General features: G+C 50.1%; 9 protein-coding genes across 9 annotated transcripts; 4 read left to right on the top strand and 5 right to left on the bottom strand.

Moving 5' to 3' along the window:
- Positions 1 to 193: 193 nt before the first annotated feature.
- On the bottom strand, positions 194 to 1,918 carry A1O9_10382 (uncharacterized protein; the record flags this gene model as incomplete). Its single annotated transcript, XM_013400543.1, has 3 exons — positions 194 to 920; positions 982 to 1,396; positions 1,456 to 1,918. 3 exons carry the CDS (start codon positions 1,916 to 1,918, stop codon positions 194 to 196), a joined length of 1,605 nt encoding a protein of 534 aa, XP_013255997.1.
- A 472-nt stretch (positions 1,919 to 2,390) lies between these two features.
- A1O9_10381 (uncharacterized protein) lies at positions 2,391 to 3,480 on the top strand (the record flags this gene model as incomplete). Its single annotated transcript, XM_013400542.1, has 2 exons — positions 2,391 to 3,304; positions 3,366 to 3,480. The coding sequence occupies 2 exons, from the start codon at positions 2,391 to 2,393 to the stop codon at positions 3,478 to 3,480; spliced, it is 1,029 nt and encodes a 342-aa protein (XP_013255996.1).
- Positions 3,481 to 5,571: 2,091 nt separating this feature from the next.
- A1O9_10380 (ubiquinol-cytochrome c reductase iron-sulfur subunit) lies at positions 5,572 to 6,498 on the bottom strand (the record flags this gene model as incomplete). The annotated part of the gene is made up of 3 exons (XM_013400541.1): positions 5,572 to 5,824; positions 5,884 to 6,052; positions 6,156 to 6,498. The coding sequence occupies 3 exons, from the start codon at positions 6,496 to 6,498 to the stop codon at positions 5,572 to 5,574; spliced, it is 765 nt and encodes a 254-aa protein (XP_013255995.1).
- A 602-nt stretch (positions 6,499 to 7,100) lies between these two features.
- A1O9_10379 (uncharacterized protein) lies at positions 7,101 to 7,834 on the bottom strand (the record flags this gene model as incomplete). The annotated part of the gene is made up of 4 exons (XM_013400540.1): positions 7,101 to 7,423; positions 7,480 to 7,570; positions 7,625 to 7,710; positions 7,765 to 7,834. The coding sequence occupies 4 exons, from the start codon at positions 7,832 to 7,834 to the stop codon at positions 7,101 to 7,103; spliced, it is 570 nt and encodes a 189-aa protein (XP_013255994.1).
- Positions 7,835 to 8,373: 539 nt separating this feature from the next.
- A1O9_10378 (chloride channel, other eukaryote) lies at positions 8,374 to 10,926 on the top strand (the record flags this gene model as incomplete). The annotated part of the gene is made up of 1 exon (XM_013400539.1): positions 8,374 to 10,926. The coding sequence occupies one exon, from the start codon at positions 8,374 to 8,376 to the stop codon at positions 10,924 to 10,926; it is 2,553 nt and encodes an 850-aa protein (XP_013255993.1).
- A 1,874-nt stretch (positions 10,927 to 12,800) lies between these two features.
- On the bottom strand, positions 12,801 to 14,135 carry A1O9_10377 (uncharacterized protein; the record flags this gene model as incomplete). Its single annotated transcript, XM_013400538.1, has 5 exons — positions 12,801 to 12,949; positions 13,040 to 13,421; positions 13,533 to 13,826; positions 13,902 to 13,981; positions 14,045 to 14,135. 5 exons carry the CDS (start codon positions 14,133 to 14,135, stop codon positions 12,801 to 12,803), a joined length of 996 nt encoding a protein of 331 aa, XP_013255992.1.
- A 1,297-nt stretch (positions 14,136 to 15,432) lies between these two features.
- A1O9_10376 (catalase) lies at positions 15,433 to 16,869 on the top strand (the record flags this gene model as incomplete). The annotated part of the gene is made up of 1 exon (XM_013400537.1): positions 15,433 to 16,869. The coding sequence occupies one exon, from the start codon at positions 15,433 to 15,435 to the stop codon at positions 16,867 to 16,869; it is 1,437 nt and encodes a 478-aa protein (XP_013255991.1).
- Positions 16,870 to 17,570: 701 nt separating this feature from the next.
- On the bottom strand, positions 17,571 to 18,202 carry A1O9_10375 (uncharacterized protein). Its single transcript, XM_013400536.1, has one exon. The coding sequence runs from the start codon at positions 18,155 to 18,157 to the stop codon at positions 17,747 to 17,749; it is 411 nt and encodes a 136-aa protein (XP_013255990.1). The 5' UTR covers positions 18,158 to 18,202; the 3' UTR covers positions 17,571 to 17,746.
- A 1,701-nt stretch (positions 18,203 to 19,903) lies between these two features.
- A1O9_10374 (uncharacterized protein) lies at positions 19,904 to 21,823 on the top strand (the record flags this gene model as incomplete). The annotated part of the gene is made up of 3 exons (XM_013400535.1): positions 19,904 to 20,673; positions 20,775 to 20,859; positions 20,927 to 21,823. 3 exons carry the CDS (start codon positions 19,904 to 19,906, stop codon positions 21,821 to 21,823), a joined length of 1,752 nt encoding a protein of 583 aa, XP_013255989.1.
- Positions 21,824 to 23,546: the final 1,723 nt, after the last annotated feature.

Below are 23,546 nucleotides of genomic sequence, written 5' to 3'. Positions count from 1 at the left end.
CTAGACCGGCAAACTGTTGTGTGCCTCCGGGTAGATCCTTGTCCAGACCAAATTCTAATGATAATCTATCATCCGTTACGCCGTTAGCAACATTTGAACCGAGGACTGCTCAAGGCCGCTCCCTTCATTAAGCTGGTCGTAGTCGTGCGTACGCATCACTCCATTGACGCCAGGTTAGGCAGTTTGTTACTTGTCAGATCGTTATACCCCGGCCAGGGGACTCATAACCCCAATGGATAGGGCCAGCTCCAGCCACACAGCGGGCCGGAATGTGATATTTCGAGTTCAGCCTAGCGAAAGTCTTTCGTCCACGGTCATTGTGAATTCGATCAATCCACATTACACTTTGCAAGCTTCGGCGAGCGGCGTCCCAGGATCCATTATGCCCGACAAGTTGTGTTCGGTATGCTAGGAGCGGGGGCTCGTCTATGTCCAGACCTAGTATGCAACCCATAATGAGCACCCAAAACAAGATTTTTGGAAGCTTTGATGATGCGAAGTCGATCTTGAGTAGCGATTGGTAGAGTCTATGACCGAGGTATCCGTGCTGTATGGTGCTGCTTGGCAATCCGAAGGTAACAACAATAAAGGCAAGCATCCCCAGTCGAAGGCTTTCGCCCAAATTGTCGTAATTCATTGGTTGAGGCTGAAGTAGTCGCATCTGAATGTAATCGATTTGCCTCTGGAAGGTTGCAACTCTCATTTGCCTGCCCTGCACCAAATGCTCATTGATCATGTTTGTGAAAAACTGAAGGTCATGAAATATGACCGCTAGCTTCGGTTCGCAGAGACCCTGGAGCAATTGCATTTCGCTGGCGACTTCGCTATCGGCTTGTAGCGATGGAAACATCGGAGTCCACGAAACATCCCCGTCAGACGGCAAGCGGTATCCCGTATTCAAATAGAGATGGAGTTCAAGACTAGAAACGACAACCGATTAGTGGCTTAGGAAGCATAGCAAAAAGGGTAAGCTGTACCGACCGACTGAGCTTATAATCCAGTATTGGATTGTCATGAAGGTAGTGTATACCGCCAAGAAGCTGCACCATCTTATGCAGGCCCAACAGGTGCGCCTTTATGGCATCGTGGTCGTCGAAAAGGCTGGCAGTAAGTGCCAGTAGTGCGACGTTGTAGACAGTGGATCTTTGCAAGGAGACAACTCCCAAGCTCAGTCTTTCGTTGAGCAGCGTGATGGCTCGCTGAAGGTATGACCACGTCTCGGGCACGGGTGTCCGACGGTGCAGAAAGGCATCCATGGCAAATATCGAAAACTGAACGCTACAAAGGAAAGATTCGTCGACAGGCAGCCACATCATCCCTCTAACATCTTCTTGCTCAAAGGCTATGCAGGGTTCGACGGGGTATATGATATCCTTCAGTGACAAGAACCTGGACCCTTGTGGCACCAGTTAGATGATGTTCCTAAGCGAGACAGAGTGCCGGAGAATAACGTACAGTCACGCATGGCCCCATAAGCACAATATCGAAGCGTCAATCCAATGGGAGAATGAGATGTCGTCCGTGGCGCAATAGGACGCGGTGAGCTGGCCCAGGCATTCTGACTCTCTAAAAGTGCCTGCTTGCGCGGTTTCTCTGTTTGAGAAAATGACTGTAATGAGACAGCGGCGTCGAATGGCACAGCAGCAAGAGGAGCGTCGCCCTGTGAGTTATGCCAGCTCCTCGCTGACCGTCGAATCTGGCGCTGCGTCCGACGAGAATCGTCCCTCTTGTTCTTTCCGCGCATGCAATGACGTCGAATCCGGTCCCTTCTTATGTCTTGAGGCTTTCCCTCGCCGCCATCTAATGGCACAAATTCGAAGTGAGCCGGCATTGGGTCGCGAGTAACAGATGCCCCTACCGGCTTTGCTTTGCGGCGGAACAAGCTGTGGGTCGTCGGTGCCGGGGTGATGGAATTCATGTTCGTGCGGATTTGTTAAAAGGGTGGAGTTGTAGGAATCTTTGAGGGCGAAGGGGTTCCAAGTCTGAGCGCCAGAATGTGGAGCCACACAACGACCACATTGTTGGCCCGTTTGGGAAATGTGCCAAGTCCTCAGTAATGATAGGTATGGAATCCTGACTCCGGAGGGCTGCTACGAGCCTGATCGCCACTGCGGCGGTACTAACTCCAAGATATAAGCTGATGGTGATTATGGTCGGCGTCTTTCGACATAGCCAAAGTCCGAACCAATCTCCGTCACTTGCCACGAGTATATATAGGAAGAGGAGGTACTTCTCTGCTGGGGCGTGCACGACACTACCGTAAATATTGCAGGATTGTGTTTGGACCGGCGCTCCCTCTGTCCGAACCACTGTCTCCTATTTCACTCCTGTTTGTGGCGAGTCTATGTTTCAGTACTGAAGGAAAACAACAACCTCCTCGTGTCTTGACGATGAGTTCTGCTTCGCTGCCTCCCAACGAGGACTCCAATGGCCACTATTTCTGTCGAACGCAAATCTGGACGAAGCCTTCGGCGCCGCCGCCGCATACCACAGTTGACGGCCAGGCGGCCATCATCACCGGCAGCAACACAGGGATTGGCCTGGAAGCGGCCAACGTTCTGCTCGGACTGAAACTCTCGCATCTCATCCTCGGCGTTCGCAGCGTGAGCAAAGGAAACACTGCCGCTGACGCGCTTCGCAAAGCATATCCTCATGCCAAGATAGAGGTGTGGCAGCTGGACATGGCCTCGTACGATTCAATCCAGACGTTTGTTCGGCGATGCCACTCCCTGGACAGACTCGATATAGCTATCATGAATGCGGCCTTTTCCGTTCTCGAATTTGGCACCAACACCACGACAGGCCATGAGCAGATGTTCCAGGTGAACTACCTATCGACTGCTCTGCTTTCCATCCTGCTCCTCCCCATTCTGAAGAACAAAAGCCCTCCTCAGACTCCTGGCCGATTGACCCTCGTATCCTCTACCCTGGCACTGAGGGCGAACTTCCCGAACCACAGTGCCGTACCCTTGACCCCGTCTTTCGACGATCCCCAGGTATTCGTTGGTGCCGGAACGAACAATGCATATTCTCTATCCAAGACTCTGGTTCTGATACTCATGGTCAAGCTCTCCAGGCTCGTCAACGCCGATGATGTGGTTGTCAACGCAGTGGGCCCGGCACTCACGGGAGGCAGTTCACAACTGGACCGCCATTACTCTCGACTCATGAAGCTGGGTTTGGCAGCACTCAAGGCTGTGGCTGCCCATTCGCCGCGGCAGGCTGCCTGGCTCTATGTCGACGGATCAGTCACCAAAGGCAAGGAAAGTCACGGGAGCTTCATCATAAATAACGAATACTACCCGTGAGTTGCTCATCACTTCTGGTAATGACCTCGTTGTTCGTCCAAGCTTACTAAATCCTAGTTTCCATGCCATCATGTACACAGCCGAAGGAAAGGTGGCCATGGATCGGCTCTGGAACGAGACACTGGAGGAGCTCGACTTTGCCCATGTTAAAGACATTCTCGCACAAATGTGAAGAGCGAGCCCAATAGATGGGTAGCAGTACTCATAGCTATTCCCTAAGGTTCTAGCGACTTTTAGGCGCCTTACCTCATCGATTAGGTAGCTGAATATAGTGTTTAAATCGATTTATCTATATCTATTAGTACTTTGGTAGTCGACCTTAGGCTTTAAGTTATTATAGCTAGAATTATCACAGCCCACAGAAGGCAGTCAATAAACGGGCTTCCTATATGACAACTGTCTGCCCTTGCATAGATATGGTTTAGTGTTAATAGTTACTGCGATACTGACCTCGCTAGAGCGGGACATGGGACGGGACATGGGCGTTTACTTGAGCCATGCCCGGTTAGCTGGGAGGCAGTTTTCACCGATCGACGGAGGAGCCAGACTAATGTCCCCTCCTAAGCGCAATCGACCTCGTAATTGTAAGTGAACCCCTTCACAAAACAGAGGTACAAACCTCAAATTTCTGCAGCAAATAATTCTGATTCGACTAGATTAGATGCAAATCGCATCGACCCAAACGGCCTTTTCCTTCTCCTCGTCTCGTACAGCGACAAGGGCAGTGCGAAGGCTCATTGTGATCAGCCACTGGAAATCTCCGATGAGAAGAAGTTGTGGGTCGGTTAGCTGAGCTCTCCCCACGCATGTGATCGCGCTTCATAACGTGGATGCTGATCCAGTGACTTCATTATCAACCTCCCCCCGTGGCCACTCCCCCAAATATGTCGACGGTGCGAGAACGAAGAGCCTGATTTCTTGTTTCGATGCGTTGAGAGACTTCCATATCTGGGAGCGGCGAATCCATGATCGACGCCGATACTTGCCAGGGGGCCAAGGTGTCAAAGTGTTAAGGTGATGTTGACGAGGTTAAAATTAAAGCGACGAGAAAACCATCAGGCCGAAGATGGCGGGTAGTTGGCCCGTGAGCCCAAGGGTTTCCAACCAACCAGCGTACCAGGTTATTGGGGTTATCAGTGTAACCACAGCCCTCCAGCAATGTTGAGTACTGAAGGCTCGGAGAGCTTGCTGAGGCTGAGGCCGTGTTGTAATGTGGTTGGTGCCGGTGACACCGTCTCGATGCGCCATGGTTGAGGGAGAAAGGAATGGGTCGAGTTGTTGCATGCGAAGTGCCGTCGCGACCTACGATTCAACCGCGCACCCTATCGCACCGGTAGGCCCAAAGTTACAAGGAAATTTAGGCCGCGGCGTAAGGGCAGGGAATCTGCCAGGCTCCCTAACGCCCGTCTGAAATTGATGCCTAGCCGATCGCAAGGGGGCCAGATTAGGTCCCCAGTGGATTTGCGCAGGGCGTGAGGCCCAAAGGGGACCCCTGAGCCCGAACTGGGCGCCTGCGAATGGGCAATGGGCATTGGGTAGCGCTCCCTGTGGCTCGCGCAGTGCTCGGGCGTGCTCCCCCGTACTCTGCCGTGGCTCCCACGACTCCCCCGGGCTCGCTCGGCCTCCTTAATGCTGCGTCACGTGCCCGATTAAAGCGGCCGCGCTCCCTTTTCCTGAACGAAAATGGTAAGGGACAAAACACAGTTCAGGGCATATATAATATATATATATATATATATAATATATATAACATACAACCTCGGCATCGGGAACACCGAGTGATGCAGACATCTCTCAGGCATGACAGGGCACGCCATGAATGACGGGTTCTAAAATCTGGGCTGTTGTTAGCAGCTTGGGAATCAAAAAAGATTGGAGAAAAAAAATAGGATATGTAATATTGTTTTCAGCCCGTTTTCTTTCCACAGTGCCCAACGAAATCTTCATCGGATTTGTCTTCGTTCGCTGCTTTCTTCTAATATGTACAGAAAAACATCCACGCCCACGCGCGCGCACACACTCACACACACATTTTAGAATCGGAAAGGGCTCAGGATCAGGCTCTCCCAGTTTCTGGTTTTCATTGGAATACACCTCACTTGCCGGGTTGCTCTTTCATGGCTTCGACCCGCGGCCTCTAGCTTTGTCTGTCTGTCTGTTTGTTCTCAAGCAGAACAACTGATATGTATCTTGCGTGTTGTCTGATGATAAGGTTCTTTGGAGACAAGACCTCTCTCATTGTTGAAAATTGGCCACGCTGGTTCTACCCGACCACTAATTTATCCTCCTCGGGGAAGTCGTACGCGGGGATTTCCAGGTTCAAGGGCGCGGGTCCCTTCCTGATACGGCCGGATATATCGTAGTGAGAACCGTGGCAGGGGCAGAACCAGCCACCGTAGTCACCGGCCTCACCAATGGGTACACAACCCAAGTGAGTGCAAACACCAACCATGACTAGCCATTCGGGTTTCTTTACTCGGTCGGCGTCGGATTGTGGATCACGGAGGCTCTCGACTCTGGGCGCAAAAAGATTAGATGTCGTGCAAAAGGCAATGTTGGGAGGGGCAATATTTACTTGACTGATTCGGCAGCCTTGATCTCATCTGCCGTTCGGTGTCGAATGAAAACAGGCTTGCCTCGCCACTTAATGATGACATTTTTTCCTTCTGGGATCGCCGCGAGATCGATTTCAACCTTGGCTTGGGCCAGCACGTCGGCGGAGGCAGACATGTTGACTAGGAAATCTGGATCGGAGCTCCATGTCAGCTTTCCCGTTCTTACTGTATCCCAATTGACCAAGGACCTGCTTCGTTTCCGTCCGCAAAGTTCATTTTTGGTATCACATACCCTGAACAGTCGCCTTAGCACCAGCCGCTGCCAGCAGACCCATCGATCCAGCTAGGACATAAGAGAAAACACGGTTTGAGACCTCGCTGCCCTGGGAGGCATAGTTCTTGAAGCTCGGGATCTTGGTGGTGTCGTAGGTAGAAGGCTTAGAATTCCGGAAGGGGCTCTCAAAGCTGCTGGCTTCGGCTCCAGCTGATTGTAGTCGACGTTGGGAGCTGGGGTGGGAAGCTGTAGTGGCTGACATGGCGGCGAACCGGGAGGATGAGGTTGCTGCGGACGTAGGGAGAGTGTGTCGAGTCCAGCTGCGCAGGACAGGGCCTGCTGATGCTGGTACGGGACGCATCTTGAGCTTGTGTGCAGAGGCAAGTGAGCGGGGGGAGAGGTATGGGAGCGAAAGGACAAAGACAAGTCAAGGCGAAGCCGAATCGAGGCGATTGAGGTGCAAGTTTGAGAATCAACGGAATAGAGCTGCACCTGATGCCGCCAAGATATTTCTTTTACGCGGCCCTTGATTGGTCGGGACTTCGGTAGCTCAATGCTTATATAATCATCAGTGGGCTGGAAGAACTTTATTCCGCTGTAGGAGATCTCTCAACCTCTAGGAACGAGGCACTCCGTGCCAGTTGTTACTGCTCACTCACTGAAAATTTATCCAGACCGTGACCATATCTTAGAAAGCGAACATGACGCTCTCGATTCCCCAGGTTGTTCATGTCAATCTCAATTTGCCCAACTGGATCCCTTTACGCCACCCATGCGAATGGTGTCTTTCAGAGGCGATGCTTTCATCTTCAAAAGCCCTCCATCATCCCTTAACCATGATGTTGAAGAAATATTGGTGTCCAAACCCTATTTTAAAGGTAACCGGTTCATTTTCTGGTAGACCTGGAGTCCTCTATACTTAAAGTCATTGTCTTCCGTGCCTAACAGCATAGGCTTTTGTTCTTAGCCCGTCATGTCGATGTCTCTGACCGGATCTGGATTACTGTAATTTCGTTGATGGGCCGATCTGTGGGCAATGGGAGACCCGGGCATAGTACCATGTCCATTTATGCCATTCGCTCCATTCGCTTGAGGATTCTTCATCATGGTTTGGATTGAGATCGAACTCACATCACCGTTGGCCGAGTTGACTGATCCTGCTGATACTTCGGCAGCTCTGGCTGCAGCTTCCTGGGCCTTTTCCTCTCGGAATTGGCGATAAGTTTTGGTTCTAGGTACAGTGTCTGACAGGAATTCCAAGTTATCAATTCTAGAAACTGCTGTGGCTACAGGTTGGATCAGCACCGAAATACACTTTACCCTGATTGTCGATCAAACTCACCGATATCCTTGTATGCAATGGTTCTCCGAGGTTTACGTTCTGATTTGGCAACGTTGTGCGCTTGCTCGGTCAAATAGCGGATAAAGATCTCCTAGTAACGTGTTCAGTAGCCTCCCCGAAGAATCACCACATGAGTAGAACTCACAGTAGCCACTGCTATTGAAAAGGTTGCTGTGGTAGAGCACTTGACAATATCGGGATCTTGGGCAATGATCTTCTTTACACGAGCGACTAAGCTCCTGTGTCAGCATTGAACGTAACCAAGCACTCCGAGGAATGACCTACGGGGAAGAGCTGTCGTGCCTGTGGCTTCATCAGAGCCCGGCGACGAATTAGGAGCATTGTTGGCTGGCATAATGATTGATTGCTAATTAGGATGAGAATTGCGTCGAAAGGGAATCCAAGCCAGATAGAACTCCTTTTGGTGGAGATTTCCACAATGACTCTCGTCCAGAGAGGTCAAAGCGAGGGGTAAAACTCTCCTGATAGACCCTGGCCTGGTTCAGATATCAGATTTTCGGGTCGAAGAATGATATCAGCAAGACTGGGTCTCTCCAAAGTTCAAAACCCTTATAACGCGTCGTAAATTCGTGATTCTCGTGATGGTATTAGTCGTGAACCCGTCCTCAATAGCGTTTTCAATCTTGGAATCCCGTGAAAGGTAGTTTGGAAGGTCGCGTCAAAAAACACATAGAGAGACCGCGGCCTCTGGGCGCGTCCCAAAACGGAAAGGTTTCTGGATTTGGGGGACAGAGGATGCGTATCAAGAATTGGGACTACGAGCATTCAACTCGGTCCAATCATCCAGTCCAACCCTCATTTCAGTCGGTGGACCATCTTGGGAATTCTACAGTAAACCATATCATTCCGAGCCATGATAGATTGCTCGATGTTATGACCTCGCGCATCCCTCCTTCCGCGTCTGCATCCGCTCGTCCTTCCCTCTCAGCCCGCCGGCTTTCCAGGCGCCTGTCGACAGTCTCTAGTATTGAATATGGAGACAACGTTCCACCCGTTAATCCCACGGAACAGACCATCACAGAAGAGATTGCTGAGATAAAACGTTATGAAGATTTTACCACCATCGATTGGGTCCAAGATGCTGCACAAGAACAGCTGCGCAGGAGAGCCAGGCGGAGAGAGAGCAGGTTCTTCGACAGAGACGGCGTCCTTGGATGGCGCCGCAAGATTTGGGAGGCTTATGATGCTGCCCAAGCATGGATTGTCATCACACTCGTCGGCATAGTCATTGGCCTGAATGCTGCTGCCGTCAACATCGTCACGGAATGGCTGTCCGACGTCAAATTGGGCTATTGCACGACCGCCTGGTATCTCAACGAGGACTTCTGCTGCTATGGGTCCGAGTCTGGTTGTGATGAATGGAAGAGATGGACTTCGTTTACTGTGGCCAACTACTTCATATATGCCATCTTCGCCCTTCTCCTCGCATTTGTGTCCGCATTTCTCGTCAAATCATATGCTCCATATGCTGCAGGATCGGGCATCTCAGAAATCAAGTGCATCATAGCCGGCTTCATCATGAAAGGCTTTCTTGGCTTCTGGACTTTTCTTATCAAATCGATCTGCCTGCCACTCGCCATAGCCTCGGGTCTATCGGTCGGCAAAGAGGGGCCCAGTGTTCACTATGCCGTCTGTGTTGGCAACGTCATTTCAAGATTCTTCAGCAAGTATAAGAAAAGTGCTTCCAAAACGAGAGAGATTCTCACGGCCACAGCTGGTGCTGGAGTTGCTGTCGCTTTTGGGAGTCCTATCGGTGGTGTCCTATTCTCCCTCGAGGAGATGGCTTCACATTTCCCACTGAAGACGCTTTGGCGAAGCTACTTCTGTGCTCTCGTGGCTACAGCAGTTCTGAGCGCAGTCAACCCATTCCGGACTGGCCAACTCGTTATGTTCTCAGTCAAGTACGATCGAGACTGGCACTTTTTCGAAATTGTCTTCTACATCATTCTCGGTGTTTTTGGTGGACTTTACGGAGCCTTTGTCATCAAGTACAATCTTATGGCTCAGTCTTTCCGAAAGAAATATCTTTCGAAATACGCCATCCCCGAGGCTGTGTTCTTGGCAGGTGCTACAGCCCTTCTATGTTACCCGAATATGTTCCTCCGCATCGACATGACCGAGATGATGGGAATGCTTTTCCGAGAGTGTGAAGGAGACAATGATTATAATGGCCTTTGTGAAGCCCAAAATCGTTGGTCTCTTGTTGGTTCTTTGCTTATTGCAACACTTCTCAGAGTTTTTCTCGTCATCATCTCATATGGCTGCAAAGTGCCCGCAGGTATTTTCGTTCCCTCAATGGCAATCGGGGCTTCATTTGGCCGAATGCTAGGCATCATTGTGCAGTGGCTGTATGAAAGATTTCCCGAGTCACAATTCTTTGCATCTTGTCAACCAGATGTACCCTGCATCACCCCCGGCACATATGCATTTCTCGGTGCCGGTGCGGCTTTGAGTGGAATCATGCATTTGACGATCTCTGTCACTGTCATTATGTTTGAATTGACCGGTGCCCTGACATATATTCTACCAACGATGATTGTGGTCGGTGTAACCAAGGCTACTGGGGACAGATTCAGCAATGCCGGTATCGCAGATCGAATGATTTGGTTCAATGGCTTTCCCTTCCTCGATAACAAGGAGGAACACTCCTTTGTCGTTCCTGTCTCACAGGTCATGACAAGTCAACTCACGGTCCTTCCTGCAACTGGCATGGAAGTCAAGGCTGTCCACAAGCTGTTGAACGATACAGACTACTCTGGCTTTCCTATTGTTGAGGATACGGATTCCAAAATCCTAGTTGGATACATTGGAAGGACAGAACTTCAATATGCAATCGACAGAGCCAAAAAGCAAGGTATGCTTGCCTCGGATGCTAAGTGTAGATTCTTATCCGAACGGGAAGATGAGGCAGAAACTGCAGCTCCACTCAGTCCTGCAGTAACATTTGATTCCATGGCGATTCAAACCGCAGACTTCAGCTCATTGGTTGATTGTACTCCTATATCTGTCCATCCACGACTACCACTTGAAACAGCCATGGAACTGTTTAAGAAGATGGGTCCTCGAGTCATCTTAGTTGATCATCATGGCCGACTTGAAGGACTTGTCACGGTCAAGGATTGCTTGAAGTATCAATTCAAGGTTGAGGCACAAGAACACCAAGCTACGGCACTCAGAGAAGACAACGGAAATCACGAGAGAATAGTCGACATCCTCCGCCGATTAGGAGACGTCTTTGCAGACAAGCTCAACAACCTTTCGCGAGGAAGGTTGAAACTGGGCTCACGCCTCTCACACGGGGGCTGGTCGAGAGTGGCAGCAGGCGATGGACAGGAAGACTTCGCCGACGACTACAATAACGAGCATGAGATATTAGATGGGACAGAAGATATAACGGAACAGGGCGTCGAGATGGACACTAGATGACCGCCCGGTCCAAGTGCAATGTACATTTATTCACTCCATGTATGTGTAATGATTCGGACCCTGTCGGAAATCCTGCTCCTTTCTATCTTGTCTTCACGTGTCTTTGTCATTCACGGCTTCACTCCGTCCAGGTACCACGTTTATTCTGGCTCGTCTTCACTCTGTCTTGGTCCCTCTTCTTCTACCTCTCGTCTACCAACTTAATCTCATTCTGTCAAACAATACTCCTACTTCACCCGCATGGTCGTCCCTCTGAACGGTAAGAAAACCCTCGCGCGAGTCCTTTCCGTGACCTTACAAATTCACAAACTCTAGGTCATACTAGTCGCGCTCTCACTCGCTCTCGCGATATCAGCATCTCGCGCTTCCTTGTTCAACCGTTTCCCCTATAAGTGTGTTCGCGCGACATTATCTCTGGACAGTGAGTGCATTCTAACGCGTCTCTCTTGTTATCCTCCCGATTCATACAGTCTAGGTAATACTGTGGCAAGCTTCCGCTTGTCATCAGACTCACCGAACTCCCTTCCCTCACCACAACTCCTCAGATATCGACAGTCTCATACCATCCCAACCGGTGAGAAAGCCACCTCGTGTTATTTCATCTGTCTTCATGCTCACGCATTCCAGCCCACGATGCAGCACAAGAAGAAGGGTTTGGGGGGAACGCATAATGGGTGTGAGCTTGGTGTCCAGCGAGGTGCCCGTTCCAATGAGCATGGTCTCGGGGATGACGTCGTCAGCAATGGTGATGGTGAAGGCGGTTTCCAGGAATCCAATGGCTCTGGCGACGAGATGGGCACCCTGGTAGAAACACCACCTGCTTCTCCGCCACCATATGACCAGCTTTATCAGCAGCGCTTGATCACCACCCTGCTTCGAGAGAACAATGCTCTGACCCTTGAGAATCACCGTCTCCAGGAGCAGAATGACGAAGCAAATGTCCTGCTCGAAGATCTCATGACCCACTATCGTGCCGAAGTTGCTTACAGCCGCAATAAGACCGAGACTTTGACCGCGATCTTGAATGTCCTAAGCAACGTCCGCAACCGCTGGGATAGACAGGCAGAAATTGCAAACAACGACGTGGAGACTGTTGCCAAAGCCGTAGATGGAGTTGTTGCTGGCTGGCTTGTGGATCTCCCAGATTTGGCGGTTCCACAAGATAACGAGACCGAGTTTGAAGGCGACGTTGGTGCTGAAGCCGAGACTGCCTTTGCTCACGTGGAGGACTACGCAAATTCTGGTGGTCTGGGCAGCGACACTGGCGAAAGACTCGTCTACGATGACGGTGAAGGACCGCGGTACAGCAATGGAGAAGGACAGGACGACAACACTGGAAACAATATGGCGTCCGATCATGCTACATACGAACACGCAATCGAAAACGCAACCGAAGATCCATGCTCTTGGCTCGACAGTGGAATGCCCCGTACACCTTTCCAGTACTACGATGAGGGAGACTACGCTTTACTCCGCCTCGAATTTGACCCAGGCAACAACGTCCCGTATTCCTGGTGATATGCATTCACAAAGATAGCACACGGACCATCTTGGGACGGTGCATACGACATACAAACGACTGGCGTTTAGGCACACGCGTTGTGGTTTGGCATTGGCTTTGTTCTCACTTATTTGCGTTCAATCAGGTCGGGCCATACTTGCATGACGTGACCTATCATTGAGAATTCGACAGCGAGACGAACAAACGACAGTGAGAGGCTTAACCTCTCACCACAGTGGCAGAATTCGTTAAGGACACAAACAGAACCATAGAATGAAGAAAGAGAGCAGTCATTCTCTAGCAATGGATAGCTAATGGAATGTAACTCCGATGTTCGAGCTTCAGAATTCATACTTCTAATGTTCTCAAACACTTAGTCTGTAGCGTTCTGGAAGAGCGGTAAGCCCCACGCCAGGTCCATTCTAATGGTTCTGCCAGACTCGTCTGGGAGCTCGAGCGCGTCAAGCGCTGCTTGGGCTTCTCCCGGCAGGCGCCTGATGGCGAGGTTGGATTTGATTCGAGCTGCGTTAGGTGATTCGGTTAGTGAGAGGAGAGACAGACGTGTGGTACATAGAGGTTTCTTCGACATCCTACTGTCAGGGGGTTACTCACACTCAGTCTGGCTCTTCCCCAACGGCACCGTGCCCCGTTGCACCGCCCAGCTCTGTAACAACTGACCTATGTCGACAGAATTCTCCTCTGCAAGCTTCACCACAGTTGGGTCCTTCAACAGCGTCTTACCGTCTGCCTGCTGGCCAGCAAAGGGTGAGTAGCAGGTTGCCAGGATCCCGTGCTCGCGCATGAATGAGATCAGTTCATTATTCGGCAGCCAGGGATGGGCTTCGACTTGATTGCATGAGACGGGCACGTCATCGGCGTGCGGGATGATCTCCTTCAGATCGCCAATGGAGAAGTTCGATACGCCGACTGCACGTGTCTTCCCGGTCACCACGAGCTTTTTGAGTGCGTTCCATGTGGGGATGAAACTTCCTTTCTCGCCTGTGAGGGAGAACAAGTCAGAAAGGATGATGCATGGAACTGGGACTATGCTACACATACCTGCAAGCTTCGCGATATTTGCCGACGTATGCTCCCAATCGACTACGGAGGCATTCTCGTTTCCATTTTTAGTTTTCGTCAAGATTCCTCTCTCCGCCTTCGAAGCGGTAGGGTTTGCTATGGCATTCTCCAGGGCTTGCCGTGAGATGGGCTTCTCGGCGTGTGGCCAGTGAGCGAGGTACAGGTCGACGTAGTCCAAGCCCATATTCTTCAGGGACTGGTCCAGGCATAGTTCGACGTTTTCTGGCGCTGCGAAATGAGGCCAGAATTTGGTGGTGATGAAGAGCTCGGATCTGGGGATCCCGGACTCGCGGATCGCCTGCCCGATTTCTGCATCGACCTTGAGGGAAATACGAGGTCAGTCATCGTCCGTGGAGGAGTCTGAAATCTTCGGGACAGCTAGTGGTGCACGTACTCCGTACATCCATGCACAATCAAGATGCCTATAACCGGCTTTGAGAGCGGTCAAGACGGAAGCTTTACACCAGCTACTGTCTCCTGTAGTTCTCTAATGAGCTTCAAACGAAGCCACCATACTGTGCGTGGTTGGAAACTGACCTGCTGCCCAAGTGCCAAACCCCACTGAGGGAATCTGAATAGTCTTCCCACCAGCGACTTTTAAGGGGAAATGAGGTTCGAGCGCCGCCATTGTTGTCTTTTGTCCTATAACTTGGTATTGTGTTGCATGCATTTGCATGTCGATGGAAGAATGACAGGTTCGACCTTTATAATGAAGGCTACAGGCTCTCGCGGAACGCTATTCCGCAACATTGAAGTTAGATAAGCGATTTTAAAGTTTATATAATTTTTTTCTTTTAAAGAGTGACACGACATCAATGATGCAATATCTTGCGTGCGCCTACTCCTTGGAGGTTAGGATAGGGACAGATGTACCTCCTACTCCGGACTAAATTCAGACCGGCGGTGGAGGAAAGTAGGAAGACCTATATAAGGCAACTGATGAGCCGTCCATCTTTCGCCAATCAGCCTGTGTGGGGAGACGAGAGGATGCTTGAATCCGAATATTAAGTCGTGGCCCGAGCAAATGTCTAGATTGCTATCCCATGTCGCGTAGGGTCCCCGGTAGCTTTTGTTGGCCTACCATCGCTTATTGCATATGCACATACCTATCTCCTCCTGTCATCTGGTGCATTTATTATCTGTTAGCCCCTATCCTTTCCCTGTGGATGTCAATCATATCCCTGTTAGTGCGCCCAATAACACGTGCCAATGCTCATCACGTGACTGAGGCACGTGAAAGAAGAACACGTGAAGCCAGAGGAAGAAACAACATTCACATATTAGGGACTCAACTTGGTTATTCAAGACCAGAGGATGGCTGTTATCGCACTTCCATGGCTCTTGCATGCTGATATCACCCTCATACCACTGCGAGGTGCCATGGAAAAAATAGCAATAATGGGTGACGCACCAAAGAGGGGTTAGTCAGCAGCTCGGCGGAAATATTTCCCTTTCCGACGATGCTTTCCACGATAGTCGTCTTCTTTCCACATCAGCTGTTGAACAGGCAACGTTTACTAAACTAGCAACCTCAACTGGTCCCATCATTGGGGAGTCCGAACTGCTTGAAGTGGATTGATGAGAGATGACGTCGAACTGCATTCTGCCAGGCTGGATTTTACTCCGAGATAAGGCCACTTTACCAGTTGGATTGACCCGCAACGTTCTTCCTCAGCCTGGCTAAATATTCTCCCTTTCCCTATTGGTGCAACGTTTGTCCCGATAAGGTAACACTGTCACTTCCGCCCCAATCATTCGGCCAGATATGCTGCGTGACTACAGCTCGCGACGATATTGTTTGCCCAGTACCCTCAAGAACTGTGTTGAGGGTTACTACAAAAGGTGGGAAGGATTCCTCTCGAGCTCAATTTGCAGACGGTAAATTCCCAACATCTCATTCTCTCTCTTCCTCATCCGTTCATCATATGGCCATGATTGCCTCACAGCCCCAAAACAACTACACTCTTGCAGAGGGGGCTCCTCTTCCCCGCAATGATACCTCCGTCCAGGTCCGGAACAAGCAAGGCGGGGGCCTCGTCTTGTTGCAAGATACCCAATTGATCGAGACTCTTGCCCATTTTGCTCGAGAGCGTATTCCAGAGCGAGTGGTTCATGCCAAAGCTGCTGGAGCACGAGGTTACTTTGAAGTTACTCACGATGTTTCCGATATTACCGATGCCGACTTCTTGAACGGCATTGGTAAGCGTTCAGAAGTCTTGACCAGAATTTCAACTGTCGGGCCCGAGTCCGGCTCTGCCGATACCATTCGTGATGTCCACGGTTGGGCTACCAAGATCAAGACCAATGAAGGCAACAATGATTGGGTCTTCAACAACATTCCTGTCTTCTTCGTCCGAGATCCCATCAAGTTCCCCTCCTTGAATCGATCTCATAAACGTCACCCCGCCACACATTCCGTCGATGCCGACATGTTCTGGGACTTCCACGTTGGTGCTCCTGAGTCGGTTCATGCACTAATGTTCCTCTTTGGGGATCGAGGCACTCCAGCTTCTCTCAGACACATTAACGGTTATTCTGGACATACATACAAATGGACTAAGAAGGACGGCAGCTTCCACTACGTCAGAATCCACTACCATGCTGATGGAGGCGTAAAAAGTCTGACACCTGAACAAGCCACCAAACTCGCCGGAACAGACCCAGATGCACTGATACTAGACTTGTATAATGCCATTGAGGCTGGAAATGGCCCTTCATATACTGTCTCTATCCAAACCGTTCACCCTGAGGACGTGGCTCGCTGTCCTGTCAATATCTTCGACATGACTAAAGTCTTGCCCCACGCCCTTTACCCTCTACGACCAGTCGGCAAACTTGTCTTCAACCAGAACCCCAAGAACTACTTTGCGGAGATTGAACAAGCTGCTTTCTCACCGTCAACCATGGTCCCCGGGATCGAACCGTCTGCCGACCCTATGTTGCAGGCTCGCATGTTCTCATACCCGGATGCCGCACGCTACAGATTGGGAGTCAACTATCAGCAATTACCCACCAATGCGGCTAAAGTGCCCATCTACATTCCCACTGAGCGAGATGGACTGATGACCTTCGGTGCTAACTATGCCGCGGATCCCAACTATGTTCATTCGAGCATCCAGCCCACATCATTCCATGAGACAGCCAAGTCACAGTACAAGCCGACTGAGGATGTCCTTGAAGGTCCCCTTGTATTCACCAGTGAAATCACAGAAGAAGATTTCAAACAACCCCGGGCTTTATGGAACGACGTTCTCAGCAAAGAAGAGCAAGACCGATTCGTCAGCAATGTTTCGGATAACATTGCTGCGGTGAAAAGAGAATGGTTGAGAGAGAAGGTGTTTGGTAGGTTTTTCCCGACCTGATAATATTTACCTTTAGTGTTATGGGTTTTTACTAATGTTATGTTTTCCTTCCCACAGAACTTTTCACCAAGGTTGATGCAAAACTTGGCGAGCGCATTGAGGTAGAAGTCAAGAATGCCTTGACTGCAAAGTCGACTTGAGCGGGCTTTGAAGTGTTGTAAATTTCGCTGATACGTTGTTGGCAACGGCGCCAACCCCCAAAACCATCAAATATCGACTTCGGATGCTTCGTCCTCGTGAACAGGGCTCGATATATACAAATCCGAATCCGAGCGCTCGATGGGATAAATCGTTATAACAGCATCTTAGAAAACTTAAGTTTGTATGAAGGAGTTTAAGCAGCTCAATGTATAATTTAGAAATATAATTAGCAAACACATTGTGGATACCAAGAGACAGGTATCGTAGTTTTCTATCTACCTGATGGACCGCGACCATTTTATGTGGGAACTCATTAGTCATTACTAAATCCTGACTTCTTTGCTCCTACCGGCTGCCTGTTGAGATTTAAGAAGGGCGCTTCGCTTTAGCAATTGCGTGAGCCCATATTCAAGAATATGAGCAGGAAAGTGGGCTGGCTTCCGCTGGTCTTCTAAGCCTGCCTTTAAATTCTTCGGAGGTAGAAAAAAAGGGAGCATGCCCGTATGATGAACTTGCTAATTCCTGCGCTGCTATTGCTAAAAGCCCGGCAAAGCAGCAGTTCAAAAGATATATTTGTGGTCAGGATGCGAGTCTCCAAGCACCACCATCTGCTGCGCCAAGCTCATATATTGTACTGGGGCGAGCAGCTTCCCCGTATATTCTGGGGCTTGCTTGCGTTTGTTGAGATTGGCTAGTATCGACAACTCTGTCGCGATCAACGCGATCGCTACCAGAACTAGAGAAAGCAAGTAAGTATTTTGAAGCGAAAGGGTAGAAGGGCGCCTGACTGGTGGGGAAAATCCAAAGTACTCACTATGCCGCCAACGTTGGTGCAGCAGAATGCGGTAGCGATTGCCGTAGGTCGTCTCGTGTGTGCGGCCTCATTGTTTGGCACCCATGCCAGCAGGCAAAGCGAGCTTGCATAAGCATCAGAGATGAGGAAAAACAGTCCAGTGTAACGGACAGGAGTCGTCCGGCCTGTGTAAAATAACAGAATCCCGACCAAAAAGAGAAAGCTTGTGCCTAGTACCATGGCCCCCCTTGCCTTGTATAGATCTGCCACATAAGCAGTTACGATGCAGGGAACAAATCCCACAGCAAACGGCGGAACAGTCATTAACAGAGTCCCGATCGGGCTATGACCCATCCCTTGGCCTATTGAAGGGGCAGAGATATAGACAGCTCCTAATACCAAACGCAACCCGTCTAAGAGTGGGTCTTGCGAATTCAAATCTGCCATGTCAAGTACTTGATATTGCTTGGGTATGCCCTGATAGATGCGGCGGAGTTCGCTGTCTCAGCCCAGGACGCGTGTATAAGGAAGGTTGCTATCCTGGCTAAGCGGACCTAATGCTCGGGCGAAGCAAAAGACAAGTTTGGATTTTGCAATCATGTATGATACTGATGTGGTCTCTTACTCTGGTTTAGGACGTGGCAGCCGATTGAGTTGAGGTCCGAAGTCGTCGTGGAGGAGATTGTGCGGTGGCGGCCCTTCGAGCCATCCTGGATGCCGTGTTGACGGCAGACCGATCTGGTGCGAAAACAATAGGCCGGCTTGTCGAATGAATGTCCATACACGACGTCTCATCTCACGGCGAAAAGGTGTGACGTCTCACAGGGACTCAGGATCTAGATGGTAGCGCAGACGTGTCCTCAACCGTAGGATCAGGCCATCCTGTCATTTCAAGTATCTACTCCAGCTATGTAGACCCGGACCCGTATGGCAGAGCGGTAGCGCACGTGGATGTCAAAGTATCCAGTGTCTAGTAGCCTTGACAGTGCACTCTACTCTACCTCCTGTAGGAGGAAATGTAGATGAGTCAGCTGCTGGTGAGGCTACATAGACATCCGCTCTGCACAGCGAATGGAATAAATACAACTAAAAATGCTGCTAGGAGAGCTATCACTAGGGAAGAGCACAGCAAGGCCATCATCTAGAGCTGCTCACAATGTTCATCCAAGCTTAACAACAGATGCGTTGTCCACCAGAAGAACATTTCCGTGCCCCTTGGCAGCCAATCTCCTCATGACGCTCCTTATGTCCTGGCTCTCATGATTGTCCAGGCCCAAACATCTCTCGATGTCCAAGGCACGCGATATCGACTCATCCTTGAATTGGGCGTATCCCATTCGTGGCCGCACCTGTGGAGGGCCATGCAAGTGACCTGAACGGTGTCAAGCATCGGCCCGCTGTTCCGCGTGGCCCCTCCTATCAGAGATCTACGGCCAACCTTTACTCGCTTGATCCCTACCCTCCATTAAGAGAGCACACACCACTCACGATCTGAAGCATCCGCCGATGGTTCAATGCATGCGACTGGTGAGTTGGCACTAATGACAATGACACTCGTCGCCTCATCTCCCACAAACTAAGCGTCTGCATCGTCTTTGCACGGACCAGGCGTTCGTCAAATATGTCTAGCGGGCTGAGTCGGTCTTCCAATCAATAGCACTTCTAGGTTCCACAGCTATTTTGCGTGCATCTTGGCTGCTAAAGTCCGTGATGGTCATTGATGCGTCCTTCATTCAAATCTTCACACGTTGCAACTGTACATGCAGAGCGCATCAAGGTGATATTATGCCTGCCGAGCCTCTCAAAGGACATCATGCAGTGATCAGATTGGGCCAACCCAAAATAGTTCAAGTCCTCTCGAACACCATTTCTCCTCCCAACAGACCCTTTTTCCATCGCCACCTAGCCACATGTCGCCCAGAACCGTCCAAAAAAACCGGGGGATTACCAGTACTGAGGCACGAATACTGGAATTGTTGCAGCCCGGGACCCCAAAGAAACCCACGAAAGCAACTCGTCCCGTACGTCCTGGCAGCCCTTTCCAAACGTTTTGAGTGTCACTAAGGACAGTGTTGTCGTGATTAGGTCCGTTCGGCCACAATGGCACAGACTACAGAGGGTGCTTCTGTACACCCAAATGACCTCAGCGCGAAGCAGGAGACTGTCTCTCGGAGGAAGGAAGGCGCTGATCCTGAGATTGTCCAGGTCAACACCGTGCATTTCGGTTGCTTCAACGATCGGATCCAGATAGAAGTGCAAAACCTTCAGACTGGACTTTCAACTCTGGATGATGCGATCAGTGAGTTGACCAGGCAATTCAGGAAGTATAGAAAGATAGTTAGCACCGTTGGTGATCGCTACGGCGATGATGAGACCTTGATGAGAAAGATCGATCTTCTCGAGACTGAAAAGAACGCGATATGGAAGCAAGCGCAGAATGACCGGGACTCATACAAAAAGGACATGGCTGGTGCCGAGGTGCAGCACGCAGAGCAGATGCTTGAGCTCCAAGCGAAAGCGGAGGCCGGCAGCCAGAAGAAAGTGGAATACGAGCAGAAAATTAAAGATCTAGTCGAGCAGCATACCCGTACCGAACAGAAACAGGAGCAGGAGTTCCAGCAGAAAATACAAGATTTGGAAAAAGAACATCGACAGAAAAAGGATCAGCTAGAAAAAGACAATGAGCAAAAGATTGCCAACCTAGAGAAAGATCGAAATGAGTTGGAAGAGACGAAGGCTCGGCTTAGCAAGGAGTTGCACGACCGGAGATCCGAACGGGACCAGGAGAGAGAGCTACGGATAATGGTACAAGAGAAGACGCAAAAAGATATTACAGAGTTGCAGGGCGAGCTTACCAGCATCAACAAACAGTATGAAATGGAGCAGCGGCCCTTAAGATTCTAGTAAACTCCCGCCCCTTTCCCCGTCCCCAATGATAGATGATGTGAGATGTACTGACTTGTTGTGACAGCACGGAGGAGTACAAGAAGATATTTGAGAGGGTCCACCAGATTGTCTATGAGCGCCTGACAGATCTTCCAGAAAAAGCCTTAAAGGTATGTGAAGCGGCTATCGGAGGTCTACAGAGCTCTCTTGTGTTGACGACCATTCCCCATTGGGCAGAGACCAGCGGACACATCGGAGAAATTATGCCAACAAAACCGAATCTTTGAACAAATCCCCATCGGCGAGTCCGAGTGTTCGATGATGCTGCGACGAGCCGCTGCCGAGCACATCATCATCAAGTTCATATGTGATACGTTATGGCGCCCCTTTTTCTCCGAGTATCTAGTGTCGAGCGAAGTGAATGACTCAGTTCTTCCGAAGATGTATGCAGGCATGGCCGAAGCTGGAAAGGATTTTCAACATCGGTGGAAAGTGGCCACATTGAAGACGTTAGACAACCTAGACAAGACAAATATGCCGAATGGACAACATAAGATAGGGAAAATTGTTGACCAACAAATCATCGGGCCCTTGCGCTACCTTCTGGACGACTCCCAGGCTCTCCTCTCCGACTTGAATCAAATCTTCTGTCAGGCTATTGAATTGGGTAAAGCTGCGGAGCGTGATCAGATGAACATCATCCTTGACGTCACTCCGTACCTGAGCGCACAAAATTCAGGTGGTTGGATCGAATGGTTAGGCGAGGATTATGAGTCTGATTATGGGTCTGATGAATCTCCGTCATCGCCAACTAGCACTTTTACGGCGGCTAGTTTGGTCGTCCGCACAGAGCCATTGTTGATAAGTCCCAAGATTTTGCGTCAGGCGGAGACTAACGGACCTATGGAGTTGGTTCTTCCGGGGCGAGCGATATTTCCGGAACGAGGTATTTTCCAGGACGGGGCCTTACAATGGCAGACGATCCACCATGCGTCGAGCCAGGCGGCGAGGGCGAAGAATGGGTCCAATCGACGACAAAGCACGGCCACGGCAGGGTTGGGAATGAGTTTGCACTCACCGATACAGACGCCAAATCTATGGAGTGCCTCAAGTGTGTTTGAGCAGCGAGAGTGATTGCAGGACTGGAAAATAGTACAGATAGCTGGGTAATAGTTACGGGGAACTCTGGTGTACTTTTTCCCAGATTTAGAGTCGTGTCTCTAAAGTTTCGCACAATATGAAAAAGCGGAATTTGAATCGATGTATACTTCGCCACGTGTGAAACTAACAAACAATCCTGGGGACTTACCAATCGCGAGGCAGTTGGCCCTATAGCCACATACTATTGCTTCATCCTTCTCCCAGCCTCGCACAGGCGACCTGTGGCCTTACGCACCCATTCATAGCTTACGAGGAAGGTGATTCTAATAGGCAGATAATTTGTTATTTTGTGCTTTTGGTCTTCTTTGAAACAGTATTCACATGGGTTCTATTGGGAAGAGAGCTCTACGGCGTCTACAAAGCATAAACGTTGCGGCTGAGGTCTACAACACGAACCACAAAGATAGGCGAGCATTGAGGATTAGGAGTGCATTTGAGCTCCAGCTCCTGGGCTACCATCCCCCAAAGCGAATTTAACTTCGGATAGGTTGCATAGTACCATTCATTCCATTGAAGGTGATTTGGGGCAACACCTCCAGAAAAATGGTCGGAGGAAAGAATCGTAATTCTTGAGAAAGGCCATTTTTAGCAAAGCGAACTCAACCGGGCCTGGCGACCTTTCTTAGGCTACGAGACAAGATATGATAACGGGTGGTCGCTCTGGAAAGTTGTATAGCATCTGTATGCAAAGATATCATGGCTAAGTACCTCTCGTATATTGAATGAGATAATTCCTATCACGCGGTGAAAGTGGTGATGGGCGCCAATCCTCGGTCCATACAAAACTCGCCGGAGCCAATATAGGCTCGGAGCCCCTGGGCGGACCTCACGATGGCGGGGCCCGAGCCGAGCCCCGGGCGGGGCGGGGCGGGGGGGCGGCATTGTATCCGTACATTCCCTAGATAGTTTCTGAAGGGTCTAGTCTACTCTCAAATGACATGGCAAGGCGTAGGAGCAGGAACAATGCTTAGAGCCAGAGGTATTTACATAAATGGTTGATGAGATGGAGTGCCTGCACTGGGGTTTTAAAAGTGAACTGCTCTAGAAATTTAACCCCGTTCATTTTTAATCGGAGGTCTGGATTTTTTTCGCATACCACGGTATTCGTGCTTCTACTAGGCAATGCATTCCTTCATCGCTGCTATCGCCGATTAAAGTTTTTTTGTCGATCTATGGCTCTAGCGATCCTGGAAAATCAACCGCTTCCCAGCCAGTATAGGTCTTCGAAAACTTTGACGATTAAACCAGCCTCACGCACTTCTGTTACCCGCCGCCACCTGAAACCCTATAATCTGCCTCCTTCAGCCGCACTAGCGCCCCTCGTCCGCTAACGTGGTTCTTGAAACTGCAAATCGAGGTAAGGCAGACACGCGGAATCGGCCCCTATTTTCAATATTGCAAACGCTGTGCGCATACACAAGACTTCATATTGCCTTCTTGCCAAGCGAACTCCTAGCTACAAGTTGTGCAGTTTCAGTGCTCTAAGGCACATAGAAGCTATGGCTCGTCCCACACCTATTCGCCCTGTTTCAAGAGAGTGCCCTTCTGCTGAGCCCATCCACGGAAAGACTTCTTAACTCCAATAGAGGATGCCTCCGCTTGAGGGGAAAGGTAATTCCAGTAGACTTATATTCTTTAGTCCAGAAATCCAACTGCTTTTGACAGGGTGCTCGACACTCCTCAGGCTAATTGTTAC

This window comes from Exophiala aquamarina (genome assembly GCF_000709125.1).
Source record: "Exophiala aquamarina CBS 119918 chromosome Unknown aczIA-supercont1.13, whole genome shotgun sequence".
Lineage (NCBI taxonomy): Eukaryota > Fungi > Ascomycota > Eurotiomycetes > Chaetothyriales > Herpotrichiellaceae > Exophiala > Exophiala aquamarina.
This window is presented reverse-complemented; position numbering and strand designations above follow the sequence as displayed.